The sequence below is a fragment of the Taurulus bubalis genome (assembly GCF_910589615.1).
Source record: "Taurulus bubalis genome assembly, chromosome: 12".
Classification (NCBI taxonomy): domain Eukaryota; kingdom Metazoa; phylum Chordata; class Actinopteri; order Perciformes; family Cottidae; genus Taurulus; species Taurulus bubalis.
Window position 1 is genome coordinate 27,489,956 of NC_136600.1, and position 19,128 is coordinate 27,509,083.

At 43.4% G+C, this 19,128-nt stretch overlaps 2 protein-coding genes across 3 annotated transcripts; both read right to left on the bottom strand.

Moving 5' to 3' along the window:
- Window positions 1-237: 237 nt before the first annotated feature.
- On the bottom strand, window positions 238-16,291 carry LOC306744945 (uncharacterized protein). Its single transcript, XM_079227653.1, has 4 exons — window positions 16,166-16,291; window positions 1,554-1,709; window positions 1,427-1,477; window positions 238-375 (listed from the first exon to the last, which is right to left on the bottom strand). The coding sequence occupies exons 1-4, from the start codon at window positions 16,251-16,253 to the stop codon at window positions 326-328; spliced, it is 345 nt and encodes a 114-aa protein (XP_079083779.1). The 5' UTR covers window positions 16,254-16,291; the 3' UTR covers window positions 238-325.
- Window positions 16,292-16,764: 473 nt separating this feature from the next.
- On the bottom strand, window positions 16,765-19,128 carry tmem79b (transmembrane protein 79b). Of its 2 annotated transcripts, none has more exons than XM_079227899.1 (4): window positions 18,977-19,128; window positions 18,220-18,714; window positions 17,434-17,860; window positions 16,765-17,279 (listed from the first exon to the last, which is right to left on the bottom strand). In XM_079227899.1, the coding sequence occupies exons 2-4, from the start codon at window positions 18,704-18,706 to the stop codon at window positions 17,084-17,086; spliced, it is 1,110 nt and encodes a 369-aa protein (XP_079084025.1). In that variant the 5' UTR covers window positions 18,707-18,714; window positions 18,977-19,128; the 3' UTR covers window positions 16,765-17,083. The 2 variants fall into 2 exon arrangements, with proteins under 2 accessions (XP_079084025.1, XP_079084024.1); XM_079227898.1 differs by having other exon boundaries at window positions 18,220-18,718.

Consider the following 19,128-nt stretch of genomic DNA (forward strand, 5'->3'; position numbering starts at 1 on the left):
GTGCATAAAAAACTGTAAATATGAAAATATCAGATCATTTAATGTTTTTGTAAAACAGTGAGTGTTTGTTCTTCTTTTCCAATTAAACGTTTGTCACGTCAGTCTGTTTCCGTGGAGTAAAAAGCCTACAGTGCCTAAAATGTCTGGTTATTTGTTGTTGTTGGTCTGATGACACGTTAAAAACAAACATCAGGAAATACAGATAAACTTTAACTTAAACTCAACTTAATGATCCCAGAGAAGAAAAACACAAAACATCACACAAACAATTGCAGTATATCAGTCTGACTATCAATAATATAAAGATGGCTGATCATCATCGGGGTCATTGCTGTGCTCTCTCTCCAGTTTCGGGATCGATGTCGTCGTCCACATCTGAAACAGGAAGGAGAAACAGAAATCAGGAGGACTGACTTCTGCCGGATCCTCCATCTCTGTTGAAACTGAATAGTGTGGGGGTTAGGGTTAGTAGATATAGCTTCTGTTAGTCAGTATCTAGCTTCTGTTAGTCGGTACCTAGCTTCTGTTAGTCGGTACCTAGCTTCTGTTAGTCAGTACCTAGCTTCTGTTAGTCAGTATCTAGCTTCTGTTAGTCAGTACCTAGCTTCTGTTAGTCAGTATCTAGCTTCTGTTAGTCAGTATCTAGCTTCTGTTAGTCAGTATCTAGCTTCTGTTAGTCAGTATCTAGCTTCTGTTAGTCGGTACCTAGCTTCTGTTAGTCGGTATCTAGCTTCTGTTAGTCAGTACCTAGCTTCTGTTAGTCAGTATCTAGCTTCTGTTAGTCAGTACCTAGCTTCTGTTAGTCGGTATCTAGCTTCTGTTAGTCGGTATCTAGCTTCTGTTAGTCGGTACCTAGCTTCTGTTAGTCGGTATCTAGCTTCTGTTAGTCGGTATCTAGCTTCTGTTAGTCGGTATCTAGCTTCTGTTAGTCGGTATCTAGCTTCTGTTAGTCAGTATCTAGCTTCTGTTAGTCAGTACCTAGCTTCTGTTAGTCGGTATCTAGCTTCTGTTAGTCGGTACCTAGCTTCTGTTAGTCGGTATCTAGCTTCTGTTAGTCGGTATCTAGCTTCTGTTAGTCGGTACCTAGCTTCTGTTAGTCGGTACCTAGCTTCTGTTAGTCGGTACCTAGCTTCTGTTAGTCGGTACCTAGCTTCTGTTAGTCGGTACCTAGCTTCTGTTAGTCGGTACCTAGCTTCTGTTAGTCGGTATCTAGCTTCTGTTAGTCGGTACCTAGCTTCTGTTAGTCGGTACCTAGCTTCTGTTAGTCGGTATCTAGCTTCTGTTAGTCGGTACCTAGCTTCTGTTAGTCGGTATCTAGCTTCTGTTAGTCGGTACCTAGCTTCTGTTAGTCGGTACCTAGCTTCTGTTAGTCAGTACGTAGATGTAAATAAACACCTGATAAAATGAAGCCAACGATCTGTCTCACCCATTAAATCCTCAGCTCTGTCCTGCTGGATGTCTTCCTCCATGAAAACACCTGCAGGTCAAACAGTAGAACAATGAACTGAGTTTGGTTCAAACTGTAAAGTGTACTGGTTGTACTGGGAACTCACCTGCTGCCTGTGATTGGTCGTGAGAACAGACACTCTGGCACCTGGACGGAGGTGGGAGGGGCTGTTGGTAGACTGTGCTGATTGGCTGGTTGCTGGTAGGCGGGCTTTTGTTGTTCCAGTATGAACCAATGGGAGAGGACTTTGCTGCAGACACATCTGTTCGAGAAGAAAACAGTCGTACGGATCGATGTACTAGTCGTACGGATCGATGTACTAGTCGTTTGGATGTACTAGTCGTATTGATCGATGTACTAGTCGTATGGATCGATGTACTAGTCGTACAGATCGATGTACTAGTCGTATTGATCGATGTACTAGTCGTTTGGATGTACTAGTCGTATTGATCGATGTACTCGTCGTATGGATCGATGTACTAGTCGTATTGATGTACTAGTCGTATTGATGTACTAGTCGTATGGATCGATGTACTAGTCGTATGGATGTACTAGTCGTATGGATCGATGTACTAGTCGTATGGATGTACTAGTCGTATGGATGTACTAGTCATATGGATCGATGTACTAGTCGTATGGATGTACTAGTCGTATGGATGTACTAGTCGTATGGATCGATGTACTAGTCGTATGGATCGATGTACTAGTCGTACGGATCGATGTACTAGTCGTATTGATCGATGTACTAGTCGTATGGATCGATGTACTAGTCGTATGGATGTACTAGTCGTATGGATCGATGTACTAGTCGTATGGATCGATGTACTAGTCGTATGGATCGATGTACTAGTCGTACGGATCGATGTACTAGTCGTTTGGATGTACTAGTCGTATTGATCGATGTACTAGTAGTCGTACAGATCGATGTACTAGTCGTATTGATCGATGTACTAGTCGTTTGGATGTACTAGTCGTATTGATCGATGTACTAGTCGTACAGATCGATGTACTAGTCGTATTGATCGATGTACTAGTCGTTTGGATGTACTAGTCGTATTGATCGATGTACTAGTCGTATTGATCGATGTACTAGTCGTACGGATCGATGTACTAGTCGTATTGATCGATGTACTAGTCGTTTGGATGTACTAGTCGTATTGATCGATGTACTAGTCGTATTGATCGATGTACTAGTCGTACGGATCGATGTACTAGTCGTACGGATCGATGTACTAGTCGTTTGGATGTACTAGTCGTATTGATCGATGTACTAGTCGTACAGATCGATGTACTAGTCGTATTGATCGATGTACTAGTCGTTTGGATGTACTAGTCGTATTGATCGATGTACTCGTCGTATGGATCGATGTACTAGTCGTATTGATGTACTAGTCGTATTGATGTACTAGTCGTATGGATCGATGTACTAGTCGTATGGATGTACTAGTCGTATGGATCGATGTACTAGTCCAGGGGTCTCAAACTCAATTTGGCTTGGGGCCACCGCTGGTATTGTGATCTCACCGGAGGGCCACACAGAAAGCGCAGTATTTTTTTTTACATTCATAACATATTTTCATCCAGCAGTTTCTATACATTTTTATAATAGTTTTTAACAGTGCAATTATATTTTATTTTTTAAAATAACTCATTGAAACTGCACCGAACCAACAAATGCAAAACCTGAATACATTTGTACTTCATTCTATTTCTTGCCAGACACCTGGCAGCGCTTCTGCTCACACAGCTGAGCCACATTGACCCTAAACCAGGTCACAGTGAAACCCTGATCCAGGTCACAGTATATAAACCCTGATCCAGGTCACAGTGAAACCCTCATCCAGGTCACAGTCTATAAACCCTGATCCAGGTCACAGTGAAACCCTGATCCAGGTCACAGTATATAAACCCTGATCCAGGTCACAGTGAAACCCTGATCCAGGTCACAGTATATAAACCCTGATCCAGGTCACAGTGAAACCCTCATCCAGGTCACAGTCTATAAACCCTGATCCAGGTCACAGTGAAACCCTGATCCAGGTCACAGTGAAACCCTGATCCAGGTCACAGTATAGAAACCTGATCCAGGTCACAGTGAAACCCTGATCCAGGTCACAGTGAAACCCTGATCCAGGTCACAGTGAAACCCTCATCCAGGTCACAGTGAAACCCTGATCCAGGTCACAGTGAAACCCTGATCCAGGTCACAGTGAAACCCTCATCCAGGTCACAGTGAAACCCTGATCCAGGTCACAGTGAAACCCTCATCCAGGTCACAGTGAAACCCTGATCCAGGTCACAGTGAAACCCTCATCCAGGTCACAGTGAAACCCTGATCCAGGTCACAGTGAAACCCTCATCCAGGTCACAGTATAGAAACCTGAACCAGGTCACAGTGAAACCCTGATCCAGGTCACAGTGAAACCCTCATCCAGGTCACAGTATAGAAACCTGAACCAGGTCACAGTGAAACCCTGATCCAGGTCACAGTATATAAACCCTGATCCAGGTCACAGTGAAACCCTGATCCAGGTCACAGTGAAACCCTGATCCAGGTCACAGTGAAACCCTCATCCAGGTCACAGTGAAACCCTGATCCAGGTCACAGTGAAACCCTCATCCAGGTCACAGTGAAACCCTCATCCAGGTCACAGTGAAACCCTCATCCAGGTCACAGTGAAACCCTCATCCAGGTCACAGTGAAACCCTGATCCAGGTCACAGTGAAACCCTGATCCAGGTCACAGTGAAACCCTGATCCAGGTCACAGTGAAACCCTCATCCAGGTCACAGTGAAACCCTGATCCAGGTCACAGTGAAACCCTGATCCAGGTCACAGTGAAACCCTCATCCAGGTCACAGTGAAACCCTGATCCAAGTCACAGTGAAACCTGATCCAGGTCACAGTGAAACCCTGATCCAGGTCACAGTGAAACCCTCATCCAGGTCACAGTGAAACCCTGATCCAGGTCACAGTGAAACCCTCATCCAGGTCACAGTGAAACCCTGATCCAGGTCACAGTGAAACCCTGATCCAGGTCACAGTGAAACCCTGATCCAGGTCACAGTGAAACCCTGATCCAGGTCACAGTGAAACCCTCATCCAGGTCACAGTATAGAAACCTGAACCAGGTCACAGTGAAACCCTGATCCAGGTCACAGTATATAAACCCTGATCCAGGTCACAGTGAAACCCTGATCCAGGTCACAGTGAAACCCTCATCCAGGTCACAGTGAAACCCTGATCCAGGTCACAGTGAAACCCTCATCCAGGTCACAGTGAAACCCTGATCCAGGTCACAGTGAAACCCTCATCCAGGTCACAGTGAAACCCTGATCCAGGTCACAGTGAAACCCTCATCCAGGTCACAGTGAAACCCTCATCCAGGTCACAGTGAAACCCTGATCCAGGTCACAGTGAAACCCTCATCCAGGTCACAGTATATAAACCCTGATCCAGGTCACAGTGAAACCCTGATCCAGGTCACAGTGAAACCCTCATCCAGGTCACAGTGAAACCCTGATCCAGGTCACAGTGAAACCCTGATCCAGGTCACAGTGAAACCCTGATCCAGGTCACAGTGAAACCCTCATCCAGGTCACAGTATAGAAACCTGAACCAGGTCACAGTGAAACCCTGATCCAGGTCACAGTATATAAACCCTGATCCAGGTCACAGTGAAACCCTGATCCAGGTCACAGTGAAACCCTGATCCAGGTCACAGTGAAACCCTGATCCAGGTCACAGTGAAACCCTCATCCAGGTCACAGTGAAACCCTGATCCAGGTCACAGTGAAACCCTCATCCAGGTCACAGTGAAACCCTGATCCAGGTCACAGTGAAACCCTCATCCAGGTCACAGTGAAACCCTCATCCAGGTCACAGTGAAACCCTGATCCAGGTCACAGTGAAACCCTCATCCAGGTCACAGTGAAACCCTGATCCAGGTCACAGTGAAACCCTGATCCAGGTCACAGTGAAACCCTGATCCAGGTCACAGTGAAACCCTCATCCAGGTCACAGTGAAACCCTGATCCAGGTCACAGTGAAACCCTGATCCAGGTCACAGTGAAACCCTCATCCAGGTCACAGTGAAACCCTGATCCAGGTCACAGTGAAACCTGATCCAGGTCACAGTGAAACCCTGATCCAGGTCACAGTGAAACCCTGAGTACAGCTTCACGATGGGCATCACTAAGCCTGGACCTGTACTTGCATTTATTAAAGTTCATAGTGGAGAAAGGTTTCTCACATGTGTGCTTCCAAAAAGGTACATGACCCGACTGATCACTTTTGTCTGCTCAGGGAAGGATGGAGGCAATTCTCTCAGAAATGGTCCATCATGTCTGGTTTTCCTTGTGCCTCTGAGTTTATCTTTTAGATCTCTGCTGCAAGTCAATAAGATCCATTTGCAACAGACTCAGGACTGAGAAATGACTTCATACTACAGATCAAGCTTCATGGGGTGTGTGCACATGAAACATTAATACTACAACAGTTTGTGTTTTCAAACAAAATATTTACTATATATTTGAGTCAAAATATGTTCTATAGAAAAACAAACTATTTACAATGTTTACACAATATGCATGTTTCAGTTTCGTTTTTTCAAGAACAGTTTCAGAACAAGAACAACATATGTACTCTGTATCTATGTGTGTACTATGTACTCTGTATGTGTGTATGTGTGTACTGTGTACTCTTAACCAGCGCATGGTCGTGTGTCTAGCGCACAGCTGAGCGGAGCAGAGCTGCCGTCTCTCTCTGGCTAGTGTTGATTTTTTAGTACACTGCAAGGTTTTTTTTCTCAGGTGGTAGTGTGTTGTCTGTCTGAATAAAAACCAGTGTATCTTTGCAGCGTATGTGGGTGGGTAGGTCCTTAGGGATTTCCTGAGTGTTCATTGGGTAGTTTCACACAAAATGTCGACAGACACCTGAATCAACAAATCAGGTGAAAGGTGGAGCTGGACAAAGATGCCTCTGGCTGTGAGCTCCTATGAGAGACAGTATGATCACACGGAGAAGTGGGCGGAACCTCCAGACTTTGGTGCATCCAGCAGCATCAGAATCTTTTTTCTACTCCGTTTTTTCACGGAACTTTGATGTCAAGTAGAGGGCCACAAAATATTGGCTCGCGGGCCGCGAGTTTGAGACCCCTGTACTAGTCGTATTGATCGATGTACTAGTCGTATTGATCGATGTACTAGTCGTATGGATCGATGTACTAGTCGTATTGATGTACTAGTCGTATTGATGGATGTACTAGTCGTATGGATGTACTAGTCGTATTGATCAATGTACTAGTCGTATTGATCGATGTACTAGTCGTATGGATGTACTAGTCGTATTGATGTACTAGTCGTATTGATCGATGTACTAGTCGTATGGATCGATGTACTAGTCGTATAGATCGATGTACTAGTCGTATGGATGTACTAGTCGTATGGATGTACTAGTCGTATGGATGTACTAGTCGTATGGATCGATGTACTAGTCGTATAGATGTACTAGTCGTATGGATCGATGTACTAGTGGTATGGATCGATGTACTAGTCGTATTGATCGATGTACTAGTCGTATAGATGTACTAGTCGTATGGATCGATGTACTAGTCGTATAGATGTACTAGTCGTATGGATCGATGTACTAGTGGTATGGATCGATGTACTAGTCGTATTGATCGATGTACTAGTCGTATAGATGTACTAGTCGTATGGATCGATGTACTAGTCGTATAGATGTACTAGTCGTATGGATCGAGGTACTAGTCGTATAGATGTACTAGTCGTATGGATCGATGTACTAGTCGTATAGATGTACTAGTCGTATTGATCGATGTACTAGTCGTATTGAACGATGTACTAGTCGTATGGATCGATGTACTAGTCGTATTGAACGATGTACTAGTCGTATTCACCGATGTACTAGTCGTATGGATGGATGTACTAGTCGTATAGATGTACTAGTCGTATGGATCGATGTACTAGTCGTATAGATGTACTAATCGTATGGATCGATGGACTAGTCGTATGGATCGATGTACTAGTCGTATAGATGTACTAGTCGTATGGATCGATGTACTAGTCGTATGGATCGATGTACTAGTCGTATTGATCGATGTACTAGTCGTATGGATGTACTAGTCGTATAGATCGATGTACTAGTCGTATGGATGGACTAGTCGTATGGATCGATGTACTAGTCGTATAGATGTACTAGTCGTATGGATCGATGTACTAGTCGTATGAATCGATGTACTAGTCGTATTGATCGATGTACTAGTCGTATTGATGTACTAGTCGTATTGATCGATGTACTAGTCGTATTGATCGATGTACTAGTCGTATTGATCGATGTACTAGTCGTATTGATGTACTAGTTGTATAGATGTACTAGTCGTATAGATGTACTAGTCGTATTGATCAATGTACTAGTCGTATTGATGTACTAGTCGTATAGATGTACTAGTCGTATAGATGTACTAGTCGTATGGATGTACTAGTCGTATTGATCGATGTACTGGTCGTATGGATGTACTAGTCGTATGAATCGATGTACTAGTCGTATTGATGTACTAGTCGTATTGATCGATGTACTAGTCGTATTGATCGATGTACTAGTCGTATGGATGTACTAGTCGTATTGATCGATGTACTAGTCGTATGGATGTACTAGTCGTATGAATCGATGTACTAGTCGTATTGATTTACTAGTCGTATTGATCGATGTACTAGTCGTATTGATGTACTAGGCGTATTGATCGATGTACTAGTCGTATTGATCGATGTACTAGTCGTATTGATGTACTAGTCGTATTGATCGATGTACTAGTCGTATTGATCGATGTACTAGTCGTATTGATCGATGTACTAGTCGTATGGATCGATGTACTAGTCGTATTGATCGATGTACCAGTCATATAGATGTACTAGTCGTATAGATGTACTAGTCGTATAGATGTACTAGTCGTATTGATCGATGTACTAGTCGTATAGATGTACTAGTCGTATTGATCAATGTACTAGTCGTATTGATGTACTAGTCGTATAGATGTACTAGTCGTAATGATCGATGTACTAGTCGTATAGATGTACTAGTCGTATTGATCGATGTACTAGTCGTATTGATGTACTAGTCGTATGGATCGATGTACTAGTCGTATTGATCGATGTACTAGTCATATAGATGTACTAGTCGTATAGATGTACTAGTCGTATAGATGTACTAGTCGTATTGATCGATGTACTAGTCGTATTGATCGATGTACTAGTCGTATGGATCGATGTACTAGTCGTATTGATGTACTAGTCGTATTCACCGATGTACTAGTCGTATAGATCGATGTACTAGTCGTCTAGATGTACTAGTCGTATGGATCGATGTACTAGTCGTATGGATGTACTAGTCGTAGGGATGTACTAGTCGTATTGATCGATGTACTAGTCGTATGGATGTACTAGTCGTATGGATGTACTAGTCGTATAGATGTACTAGTCGTATGGATGTACTAGTCGTATGGATGTACTAGTCGTATAGATGTACTAGTCGTATGGATCGATGTACTAGTCGTCTGGATGTACTAGTCGTATGGATCGATGTACTAGTCGTATAGATGTACTAGTCTTATGGATCGATGTACTAGTCGTATAGATGTACTAGTCGTATAGATCGATGTACTAGTCGTATAGATGTACTAGTCGTATAGATGTACTAGTCGTATGGATCGATGTACTAGTCGTATAGATGTACTAGTCGTATAGATGTACTAGTCGTATTGATCGATGTACTAGTCGTATGGATCGATGTACTAGTCGTATAGATGTACTAGTCGTATAGATGTACTAGTCGTATTGATCGATGTACTAGTCGTATGGATCGATGTACTAGTCGTATTGATCGATGTACTAGTCGTATTGATGTACTAGTCGTATTGATCGATGTACTAGTCGTATTGATCGATGTACTAGTCGTATTGATCGATGAACTAGTCGTATTGATGTACTAGTCGTATAGATGTACTAGTCGTATAGATGTACTAGTCGTATTGATCAATGTACTAGTCGTATTGATGTACTAGTCGTATAGATGTACTAGTCGTATAGATGTACTAGTCGTATGGATGTACTAGTCGTATTGATCGATGTACTAGTCGTATTGATCAATGTACTAGTCGTATTGATGTACTAGTCGTATAGATGTACTAGTCGTATAGATGTACTAGTCGTATGGATGTACTAGTCGTATGAATCGATGTACTAGTCGTATTGATGTACTAGTCGTATTGATCGATGTACTAGTCGTATTGATCGATGTACTAGTCGTTTTGATCGATGTACTAGTCGTATGGATGTACTAGTCGTATGAATCGATGTACTAGTCGTATTGATTTACTAGTCGTATTGATCGATGTACTAGTCGTATTGATGTACTAGGCGTATTGATCGATGTACTAGTCGTATTGATCGATGTACTAGTCGTATTGATGTACTAGTCGTATTGATCGATGTACTAGTCGTATTGATCGATGTACTAGTCGTATTGATCGATGTACTAGTCGTATGGATCGATGTACTAGTCGTATTGATCGATGTACCAGTCATATAGATGTACTAGTCGTATAGATGTACTAGTCGTATAGATGTACTAGTCGTATTGATCGATGTACTAGTCGTATAGATGTACTAGTCGTATTGATCAATGTACTAGTCGTATTGATGTACTAGTCGTATAGATGTACTAGTCGTAATGATCGATGTACTAGTCGTATAGATGTACTAGTCGTATTGATCGATGTACTAGTCGTATTGATGTACTAGTCGTATGGATCGATGTACTAGTCGTATTGATCGATGTACTAGTCATATAGATGTACTAGTCGTATAGATGTACTAGTCGTATAGATGTACTAGTCGTATTGATCGATGTACTAGTCGTATTGATCGATGTACTAGTCGTATGGATCGATGTACTAGTCGTATTGATGTACTAGTCGTATTCACCGATGTACTAGTCGTATAGATCGATGTACTAGTCGTATAGATGTACTAGTCGTATGGATCGATGTACTAGTCGTATGGATGTACTAGTCGTAGGGATGTACTAGTCGTATTGATCGATGTACTAGTCGTATAGATCGATGTACTAGTCGTATGGATGTACTAGTCGTATGGATGTACTAGTCGTATGGATGTACTAGTCGTATGGATCGATGTACTAGTCGTATGGATGTACTAGTCGTATGGATGTACTAGTCGTATAGATGTACTAGTCGTATGGATCGATGTACTAGTCGTCTGGATGTACTAGTCGTATGGATCGATGTACTAGTCGTATAGATGTACTAGTCTTATGGATCGATGTACTAGTCGTATAGATGTACTAGTCGTATAGATCGATGTACTAGTCGTATAGATGTACTAGTCGTATAGATGTACTAGTCGTATGGATCGATGTACTAGTCGTATGGATCGATGTACTAGTCGTATAGATGTACTAGTCGTATAGATGTACTAGTCGTATTGATCGATGTACTAGTCGTATGGATCGATGTACTAGTCGTATAGATGTACTAGTCGTATAGATGCACTAGTCGTATTGATCGATGTACTAGTCGTATTGATCGATGTACTAGTCGTATGGATGGACTAGTCGTATAGATGTACTAGTCGTATAGATGTACTAGTCGTATAGATGTACTAGTCGTATAGATCGATGTACTAGTCGTAGAGATGTACTAGTCGTATAGATGTACTAGTCGTATTGATCGATGTACTAGTCGTATGGATCGATGTACTAGTCGTATAGATGTACTAGTCGTATAGATGTACTAGTCGTATTGATCGATGTACTAGTCGTATGGATCGATGTACTAGTCGCATGGATGTAGTAGTCGTATTGATCGATGTACTAGTCGTATGGATGTACTAGTCGTATAGATCGATGTACTAGTCGTATGGATGTACTAGTCGTATAGATCGATGTAATAGTCGTATGGATGTACTAGTCGTATAGATCGATGTACTAGTCGTATGGATGTACTAGTCGTATAGATCGATGTACTAGTCGTATAGATGTACTAGTCGTATAGATGTACTAGTCGTATAGATCGATGTATTAGTCGTATGGATATACTAGTCGTATAGATCAATGTACTAGTCGTATGGATGTACTAGTCGTCTGGATCGATGTAATAGTCGTATGGATGTAGTAGTCGTATTGATCGATGTACTAGTCGTATGGATGTACTAGTCGTATAGATCAATGTACTAGTCGTATGGATGTACTAGTCGTCTGGATCGATGTACTAGTCGTATGGATGTAGTAGTCGTATTGATCGATGTACTAGTCGTATGGATGTACTAGTCGTATAGATCGATGTACTAGTCGTATGGATGTACTAGTCGTATAGATCGATGTACTAGTCGTATGGATGTACTAGTCGTCTGGATCGATGTACTAGTCGTATGGATGTAGTAGTCGTATTGATCGATGTACTAGTCGTATGGATGTACTAGTCGTATAGATCGATGTACTAGTCGTATGGATGTACTAGTCGTATAGATCGATGTAATAGTCGTATGGATGTACTAGTCGTATAGATCGATGTACTAGTCGTATAGATCGATGTACTAGTCGTATGGATGTACTAGTCGTATAGATCGATGTAATAGTCGTATTGATCGATGTACTAGTCGTATGGATGTACTAGTCGTATAGATCGATGTAATAGTCGTATAGATCGATGTACTAGTCGTATGGATGTACTAGTCGTATAGATCGATGTAATAGTCGTATAGATCGATGTAATAGTCGTATAGATCGATGTACTAGTCGTATGGATGTACTAGTCGTATAGATCGATGTAATAGTCGTATAGATCGATGTAATAGTCGTATAGATCGATGTACTAGTCGTATGGATGTACTAGTCGTCTGGATCGATGTAATAGTCGTATGGATGTAGTAGTCGTATTGATCGATGTACTAGTCGTATGGATGTACTAGTCGTATAGATCAATGTACTAGTCGTATGGATGTACTAGTCGTCTGGATCGATGTACTAGTCGTATGGATGTAGTAGTCGTATTGATCGATGTACTAGTCGTATGGATGTACTAGTCGTATAGATCGATGTACTAGTCGTATGGATGTACTAGTCGTATAGATCGATGTAATAGTCGTATGGATGTACTAGTCGTATAGATCGATGTACTAGTCGTATAGATCGATGTACTAGTCGTATAGATGTACTAGTCGTATAGATCGATGTACTAGTCGTATGGATGTACTAGTCGTATAGATCGATGTAATAGTCGTATGGATGTACTAGTCGTATTGATCGATGTACTAGTCGTATAGATCGATGTACTAGTCGTATAGATGTACTAGTCGTATAGATCGATGTACTAGTCGTATGGATGTACTAGTCGTATAGATCGATGTAATAGTCGTATGGATGTACTAGTCGTATTGATCGATGTACTAGTCGCATTGATCGATGTACTAGTCGTATGGATGTACTAGTCGTATAGATCGATGTATTAGTCGTATTGATCGATGTACTAGTCGTATGGATCGATGTACTAGTCGTATGGATGTAGTAGTCGTATTGATCGATGTACTAGTCGTATGGATGTACTAGTCGTATAGATCGATGTAATAGTCGTATGGATGTACTAGTCGTATAGATCGATGTAATAGTCGTATAGATCAATGTACTAGTCGTATGGATGTACTAGTCGTATGGATCGATGTACTAGTTGTATGGATGTAGTAGTCGTATAGATCGATGTAATAGTCGTATAGATCGATGTACTAGTCGTATGGATGTACTAGTCGTATAGATCGATGTAATAGTCGTATAGATCAATGTACTAGTCGTATGGATGTACTAGTCGTATGGATCGATGTACTAGTCGTATGGATCGATGTACTAGTCGTATTGAATCGATGTACTAGTCGTATAGATCGATGTACTAGTCGTATGGATGTAGTAGTCGTATTGATGGATGTACTAGTCGTATGGATGTAGTAGTCGTATTGATGGATGTACTAGTCGTATGGATCGATGTACTAGTCGTATGGATGTAGTAGTCGTATTGATGGATGTACTAGTCGTATGGATGTAGTAGTCGTATTGATGGATGTACTAGTCGTATTGAATCGATGTACTAGTCGTATAGATCGATGTACTAGTCGTATGGATGTAGTAGTCGTATTGATGGATGTACTAGTCGTATGGATGTAGTAGTCGTATTGATGGATGTACTAGTCGTATGGATCGATGTACTAGTCGTATGGATCGATGTACTAGTCGTATGGATCGATGTACTAGTCGTATTGAATCGATGTACTAGTCGTATAGATCGATGTACTAGTCGTATGGATCGATGTACTAGTCGTATTGATCGATGTACTAGTCGTATGGATCGATGTACTAGTCGCATGGATGTAGTGGTCGTATTGATCGATGTACTAGTCGTATGGATGTACTAGTCGTATGGATCGATGTACTAGTCGTATGGATCGATGTACTAGTCGTATTGAATCGATGTACTAGTCGTATAGATCGATGTACTAGTCGTATGGATCGATGTACTAGTCGTATTGATCGATGTACTAGTCGTATGGATGTACTAGTCGTATAGATCGATGTACTAGTCGTATGGATCGATGTACTAGTCGTATGGATGTACTCGTCGTATGGATGTACTAGTCGTATAGATCGATGTACTAGTCGTATTGATCGATGTACTAGTCGTATTGATCGATGTACTAGTCGTATGGATGTACTAGTCGTATAGATCGATGTACTAGTCGTATTGATCGATGTACTAGTCGTATGGATGTACTAGTCGTATAGATCGATGTACTAGTCGTATGGATGTACTAGTCGTATAGATCGATGTACTAGTCGTATGGATCGATGTACTAGTCGTATAGATCGATGTACTAGTCGTATGGATCGATGTACTAGTCGTATTGATCGATGTACTAGTCGTATGGATCGATGTACTAGTCGTATTGATCGATGTACTAGTCGTATGGATCGATGTACTAGTCGCATGGATGTAGTAGTCGTATTGATCGATGTACTAGTCGTATGGATGTACTAGTCGTATGGATCGATGTACTAGTCGTATAGATGTACTAGTCGTATTGATCGATGTACTAGTCGTATGGATGTACTAGTCGTATGGATGTAGTAGTCGTATTGATCGATGTACTAGTCGTATGGATCGATGTACTAGTCGTATTGATCGATGTACTAGTCGTATGGATCGATGTACTAGTCGTATGGATCGATGTACTAGTCGTATGGATCGATGTACTAGTCGTATGGATCGATGTACTAGTCGTATGGATCGATGTACTAGTCGCATGGATGTAGTAGTCGTATTGATCGATGTACTAGTCGTATGGATGTACTAGTCGTATGGATGTAGTAGTCGTATTGATCGATGTACTAGTCGTATGGATGTACTAGTCGTATGGATGTACTAGTCGTATTGATCGATGTACTAGTCGTATGGATCGATGTACTAGTCGCATGGATGTAGTAGTCGTATTGATCGATGTACTAGTCGTATGGATGTACTAGTCGTATGGATGTAGTAGTCGTATTGATCGATGTACTAGTCGTATGGATCGATGTACTAGTCGTATTGATCGATGTACTAGTCGTATGGATCGATGTACTAGTCGTATGGATCGATGTACTAGTCGTATGGATCGATGTACTAGTCGTATGGATCGATGTACTAGTCGTATTGATCGATGTACTAGTCGTATGGATGTACTAGTCGTATGGATGTAGTAGTCGTATTGATGTACTAGTCGTATGGATGTAGTAGTCGTATTGATGGATGTACTAGTCGTATGGATGTACTAGTCGTATAGATCGATGTACTAGTCGTATGGATGTACTAGTCGTATGGATCGATGTACTAGTCGTATGGATCGATGTACTAGTCGTATGGATCGATGTACTAGTCGTATTGAATCAATGTACTAGTCGTATAGATCGATGTACTAGTCGTATGGATCGATGTACTAGTCGTATTGATCGATGTACTAGTCGTATGGATCGATGTACTAGTCGTATGGATGTAGTAGTCGTATTGATCGATGTACTAGTCGTATGGATGTACTAGTCGTATGGATCGATGTACTAGTCGTATAGATGTACTAGTCGTATTGATCGATGTACTAGTCGTATGGATGTACTAGTCGTATTGATCGATGTACTAGTCGTATGGATGTACTAGTCGTATGGATGTACTAGTCGTATGGATGTAGTAGTCGTATTGATCGATGTACTAGTCGTATGGATCGATGTACTAGTCGTATGGATCGATGTACTAGTCGTATGGATGTACTAGTCGTATGGATGTAGTAGTCGTATTGATCGATGTACTAGTCGTATTGATGTACTAGTCGTATTGATGTACTAGTCGTATGGATGTAGTAGTCGTATTGATGAATGTACTAGTCGTATGGATCGATGTACTAGTCGTATGGATCGATGTACCAGTCGTATGGATCGATGTACTAGTCGTATTGAATCGATGTACTAGTCGTATGGATCGATGATTGTTATAATAGACCAGTTATTCAACTGTAATGACATGTTGAGCTCCAGGTCGTCCGTTCTGACATGGTCGAGCTCAGCGGGTTCATAAAGAGTCCCGAGGGGAAACATTAATGACCGGAAACTGACCGTTTGTGTGTCTGCGCAGCTTCCGGAAAGGACATCTCTCTCTGAGCCGCAGCAGACACGACTTCCTCCTGACCGGAAGCGAGTCCATGAAGTAGACGAGCTTCAGCTGGAGAGCTTCCTGGTGTCCAGAAGCTCCGGCAGTCGCGAACCTTCAGGAAACGCCTACGCACACCTGCGTCTTCACAATAAAAGACCCGGAACGGGGATTTCCTCAAAGCTTTTGGTCTGAAGTTCCTGTTTCCTGAAGAATCCCTCCAGGTTTATTTAAAGCCCATAACTTTACCTGCAAACTGTTGTACAATTTGTTAGTAGGGTTTTAAGATCTCAGACCGGAAGTACCGTCTCGTTCAAACTCTAACGTGTTGTCTTGGTGCTTTTATTTTGAAGTCAGACTGTCAGTACTTCTTGTGTACAGGTGTCACGACAGCAGCAGGTCATGTGACTGAAGAGCAATATGCATCAATAGAAAAGTCACATTTTAAAGATTTAACTGAACAGAAATAATAACACAGGAAGTGAGGTATTAAATAAACATGCTTTTATTGTGAAATTAGACTAAACTAATAAAAAAAGACAAACAAGCACGTTTTATACTGAACATTACATATTTAATGATCAATAAACAGATTTTACAAAATAAAATGTTGAAAAAAAGAAACAGACTGAACCGGAAGTCCACCGAACGTAAACAGGAAGTAGCTAAATAACTCAAACGGCTTCAAAAAGACCAAACAGAAACGAGTGGGCGGGGTTATACAATAACCGGGTGGAGTTATGTCTCCAATCATTTCATAAGAATAAAAATTTATCAGACATTTTTATTTGGTTAATTTTTTTCTTTTTTTAAAGTTTCAGTTCATAAAAAATAAAAGTTGTTCAGAATTATTTCATTCTGACAGTTATTGATTTCTGATCAGCTCATCCAGAGAACCTCTGTTTGCCCCCGGGTGGAGTCAGCGCCTCCGCCGGCAGGCTGAAGACGGAGCCCGCCGCCTCCACCGTGAAGATGAAGTAGAAGTTAGCCGCCATCATGGCGACGCTCGGCAGGAAGGAGAGGCCGAAGCCGAAGCCCCGGATGCTGCTGCCGAAGGCTGCGGCCACCCAGTACACCAGCCTGGGGACACAAAACAAGCACACCCTTAATATAAAGATTAGACTAGTCTAGAGACAGAAAACAAGCGCCCCTTTAACATAGAGTCTGTAAACCAGGTGGAGACAGAAAACGAGCGCCCCTTTAAGTAGGCCAGTGAAGGAGCGCTTGATCTCACCGCCCCAGGGCGAAGACGACGCTCAGCAGCGGGACGAGCTTCAGCTGCTCCTGGCTCAGGTACATCGCCATGACGGCCAGCTGCAGGAAGTAGATCAGGAACAAGGAGGCGGAGTCAGAGACGAAGCGGCGGTGCACGGCGACCTCGCGAGGCTCCGCCTCCTCCTCGCCGCGGTCAAACGGCGGTCGGAGCGCGCCGGACCGCAGCCGGCCCACGCCCAGCACCAGCCAGCCCAGCACCAGCGGAGCGGCCGCGAACACGGAGCAGCGCAGCGCGTACACCAGCCTCAGGGGGGCGCCGGAGAGCAGCGGGGCGTCGAAGGGGAGGAACACGAAGCCGCCCCACACCAGGAAGGGGAACAGCAGCAGTGAAGTCATCAGGGACACGCCCACCTTCAGGACCGACCGGCTGCCACAGCCACGCCCACCTGGAGACAGACAGGTTAACGCCTGGAGACAGACAGACAGGTAAACACCTGGAGACAGACAGACAGGTAAACACTGGAGACAGACAGGTAAACACCTGGAGACAGACAGACAGGTAAACGCCTGGAGACAGACAGGTAAACACCTGGAGACAGACAGGTAAACACCTGGAGACAGACAGACAGGTAAACACTGGAGACAGACAGGTAAACACCTGGAGACAGACAGGTAAACACCTGGAGACAGACAGACAGGTAAAGACTGGAGACAGACAGACAGGTAAACACTGGAGACAGACAGGTAAACACTGGAGACAGACAGACAGGTAAACACCTGGAGACAGACAGACAGGTATACTCACATGCATTAGGGGGCGTGTCCTCAGCCCACTCGTACTGGCAGCCATGTTGGTTGTAGTCCTGCGGGGCGCCTCGGGAACCCAGGAAGGGGCTTTTCTCAGACTCCATTTCCCAGAATGCCTCACTGCCTCTGGGCGAGGACGCGGAGTGGAGGACGGTGACCGTGGGACTGAACACCTGGGCCGCTTTCTCCGGCAGGTGGTTCTCTGCAGGCTCCGCCTCCAGCCGGGGCCTTTGCCCCACCCCCTCCTTCAGCCCCGCCCCCTCCTTCAGCCCCCTCTCGCTCTCCGTCCAGCTCGCCGCCTCCCTGAGGGACACGTCTGACCTCACGCTCCCCCCGTCTCCTCTGCCCGTCTGTCTGCCCGTCTGTCTGCCTCCGGGCCACTGCAGGGTGCTGGGCTCCATCAGGGCCGACGCCACCGCCTCGTCCTCCATCTTGCCGCTTCCTGTTGGGCACTGGGCGTCTTCAGTCAGCAGAGACACGTCCATCTGCCTGTCTGTCTACCAGAGACCACAGGGACACGTGATTGGCTGCTTGCTGTCAGACTCTGTATTGAGAGGTCTAGCTTTGGTCACGTGACTCAGTCATGAGTAAATAAGCTCAGACCAGCTGCTGCAGGTGAGCCTGCAGGCCACGCCCACAGCCAGGTCGGTCTGACTCCAACATGGCGGCCGTGACGTGCCGGTGACCATTAGCGTCACAAGCTAACAAGCTTACAAGCTAACAGAAAATAGTGAGAAAGTGAAGCAGGAACTCACCGTGTCTCCTTCCTCTTCTCCTCCTTCTTCTCCTCCTTCTTGTAGTGGTGGTCGTTCTTCTTATTCTTGTCCTTCTTCTACTTCTTGATCTTCGTTTCTTCTTCTGCTTCTTCTCTTGTTTTCGATCTTTTTGTTGTGATACAACCCGGAAG

Bases quoted from the DNA above. Each gene is read 5' to 3' on its own strand.
- LOC306744945 (XM_079227653.1), bottom strand. From the start codon at position 16,253: ATGGACTCGCTTCCGGTCAGGAGGAAGTCGTGTCTGCTGCGGCTCAGA. The intron at 1,710-16,165 runs GTCAGTTTCCGG...CTTCTCGAACAG, and splicing joins GCTGCGCAGACACACAAACG to ATGTGTCTGCAGCAAAGTCC. The intron at 1,478-1,553 runs GTGAGTTCCCAG...TTTGACCTGCAG, and splicing joins CGACCAATCACAGGCAGCAG to GTGTTTTCATGGAGGAAGAC.
- tmem79b (XM_079227899.1), bottom strand. From the start codon at position 18,706: ATGGACGTGTCTCTGCTGACTGAAGACGCCCAGTGCCCAACAGGAAGC. The intron at 17,861-18,219 runs GTGAGTATACCT...GTCTGTCTCCAG, and splicing joins GGACACGCCCCCTAATGCAT to GTGGGCGTGGCTGTGGCAGC. The intron at 17,280-17,433 runs GTGAGATCAAGC...TTGTGTCCCCAG, and splicing joins GTCGTCTTCGCCCTGGGGCG to GCTGGTGTACTGGGTGGCCG.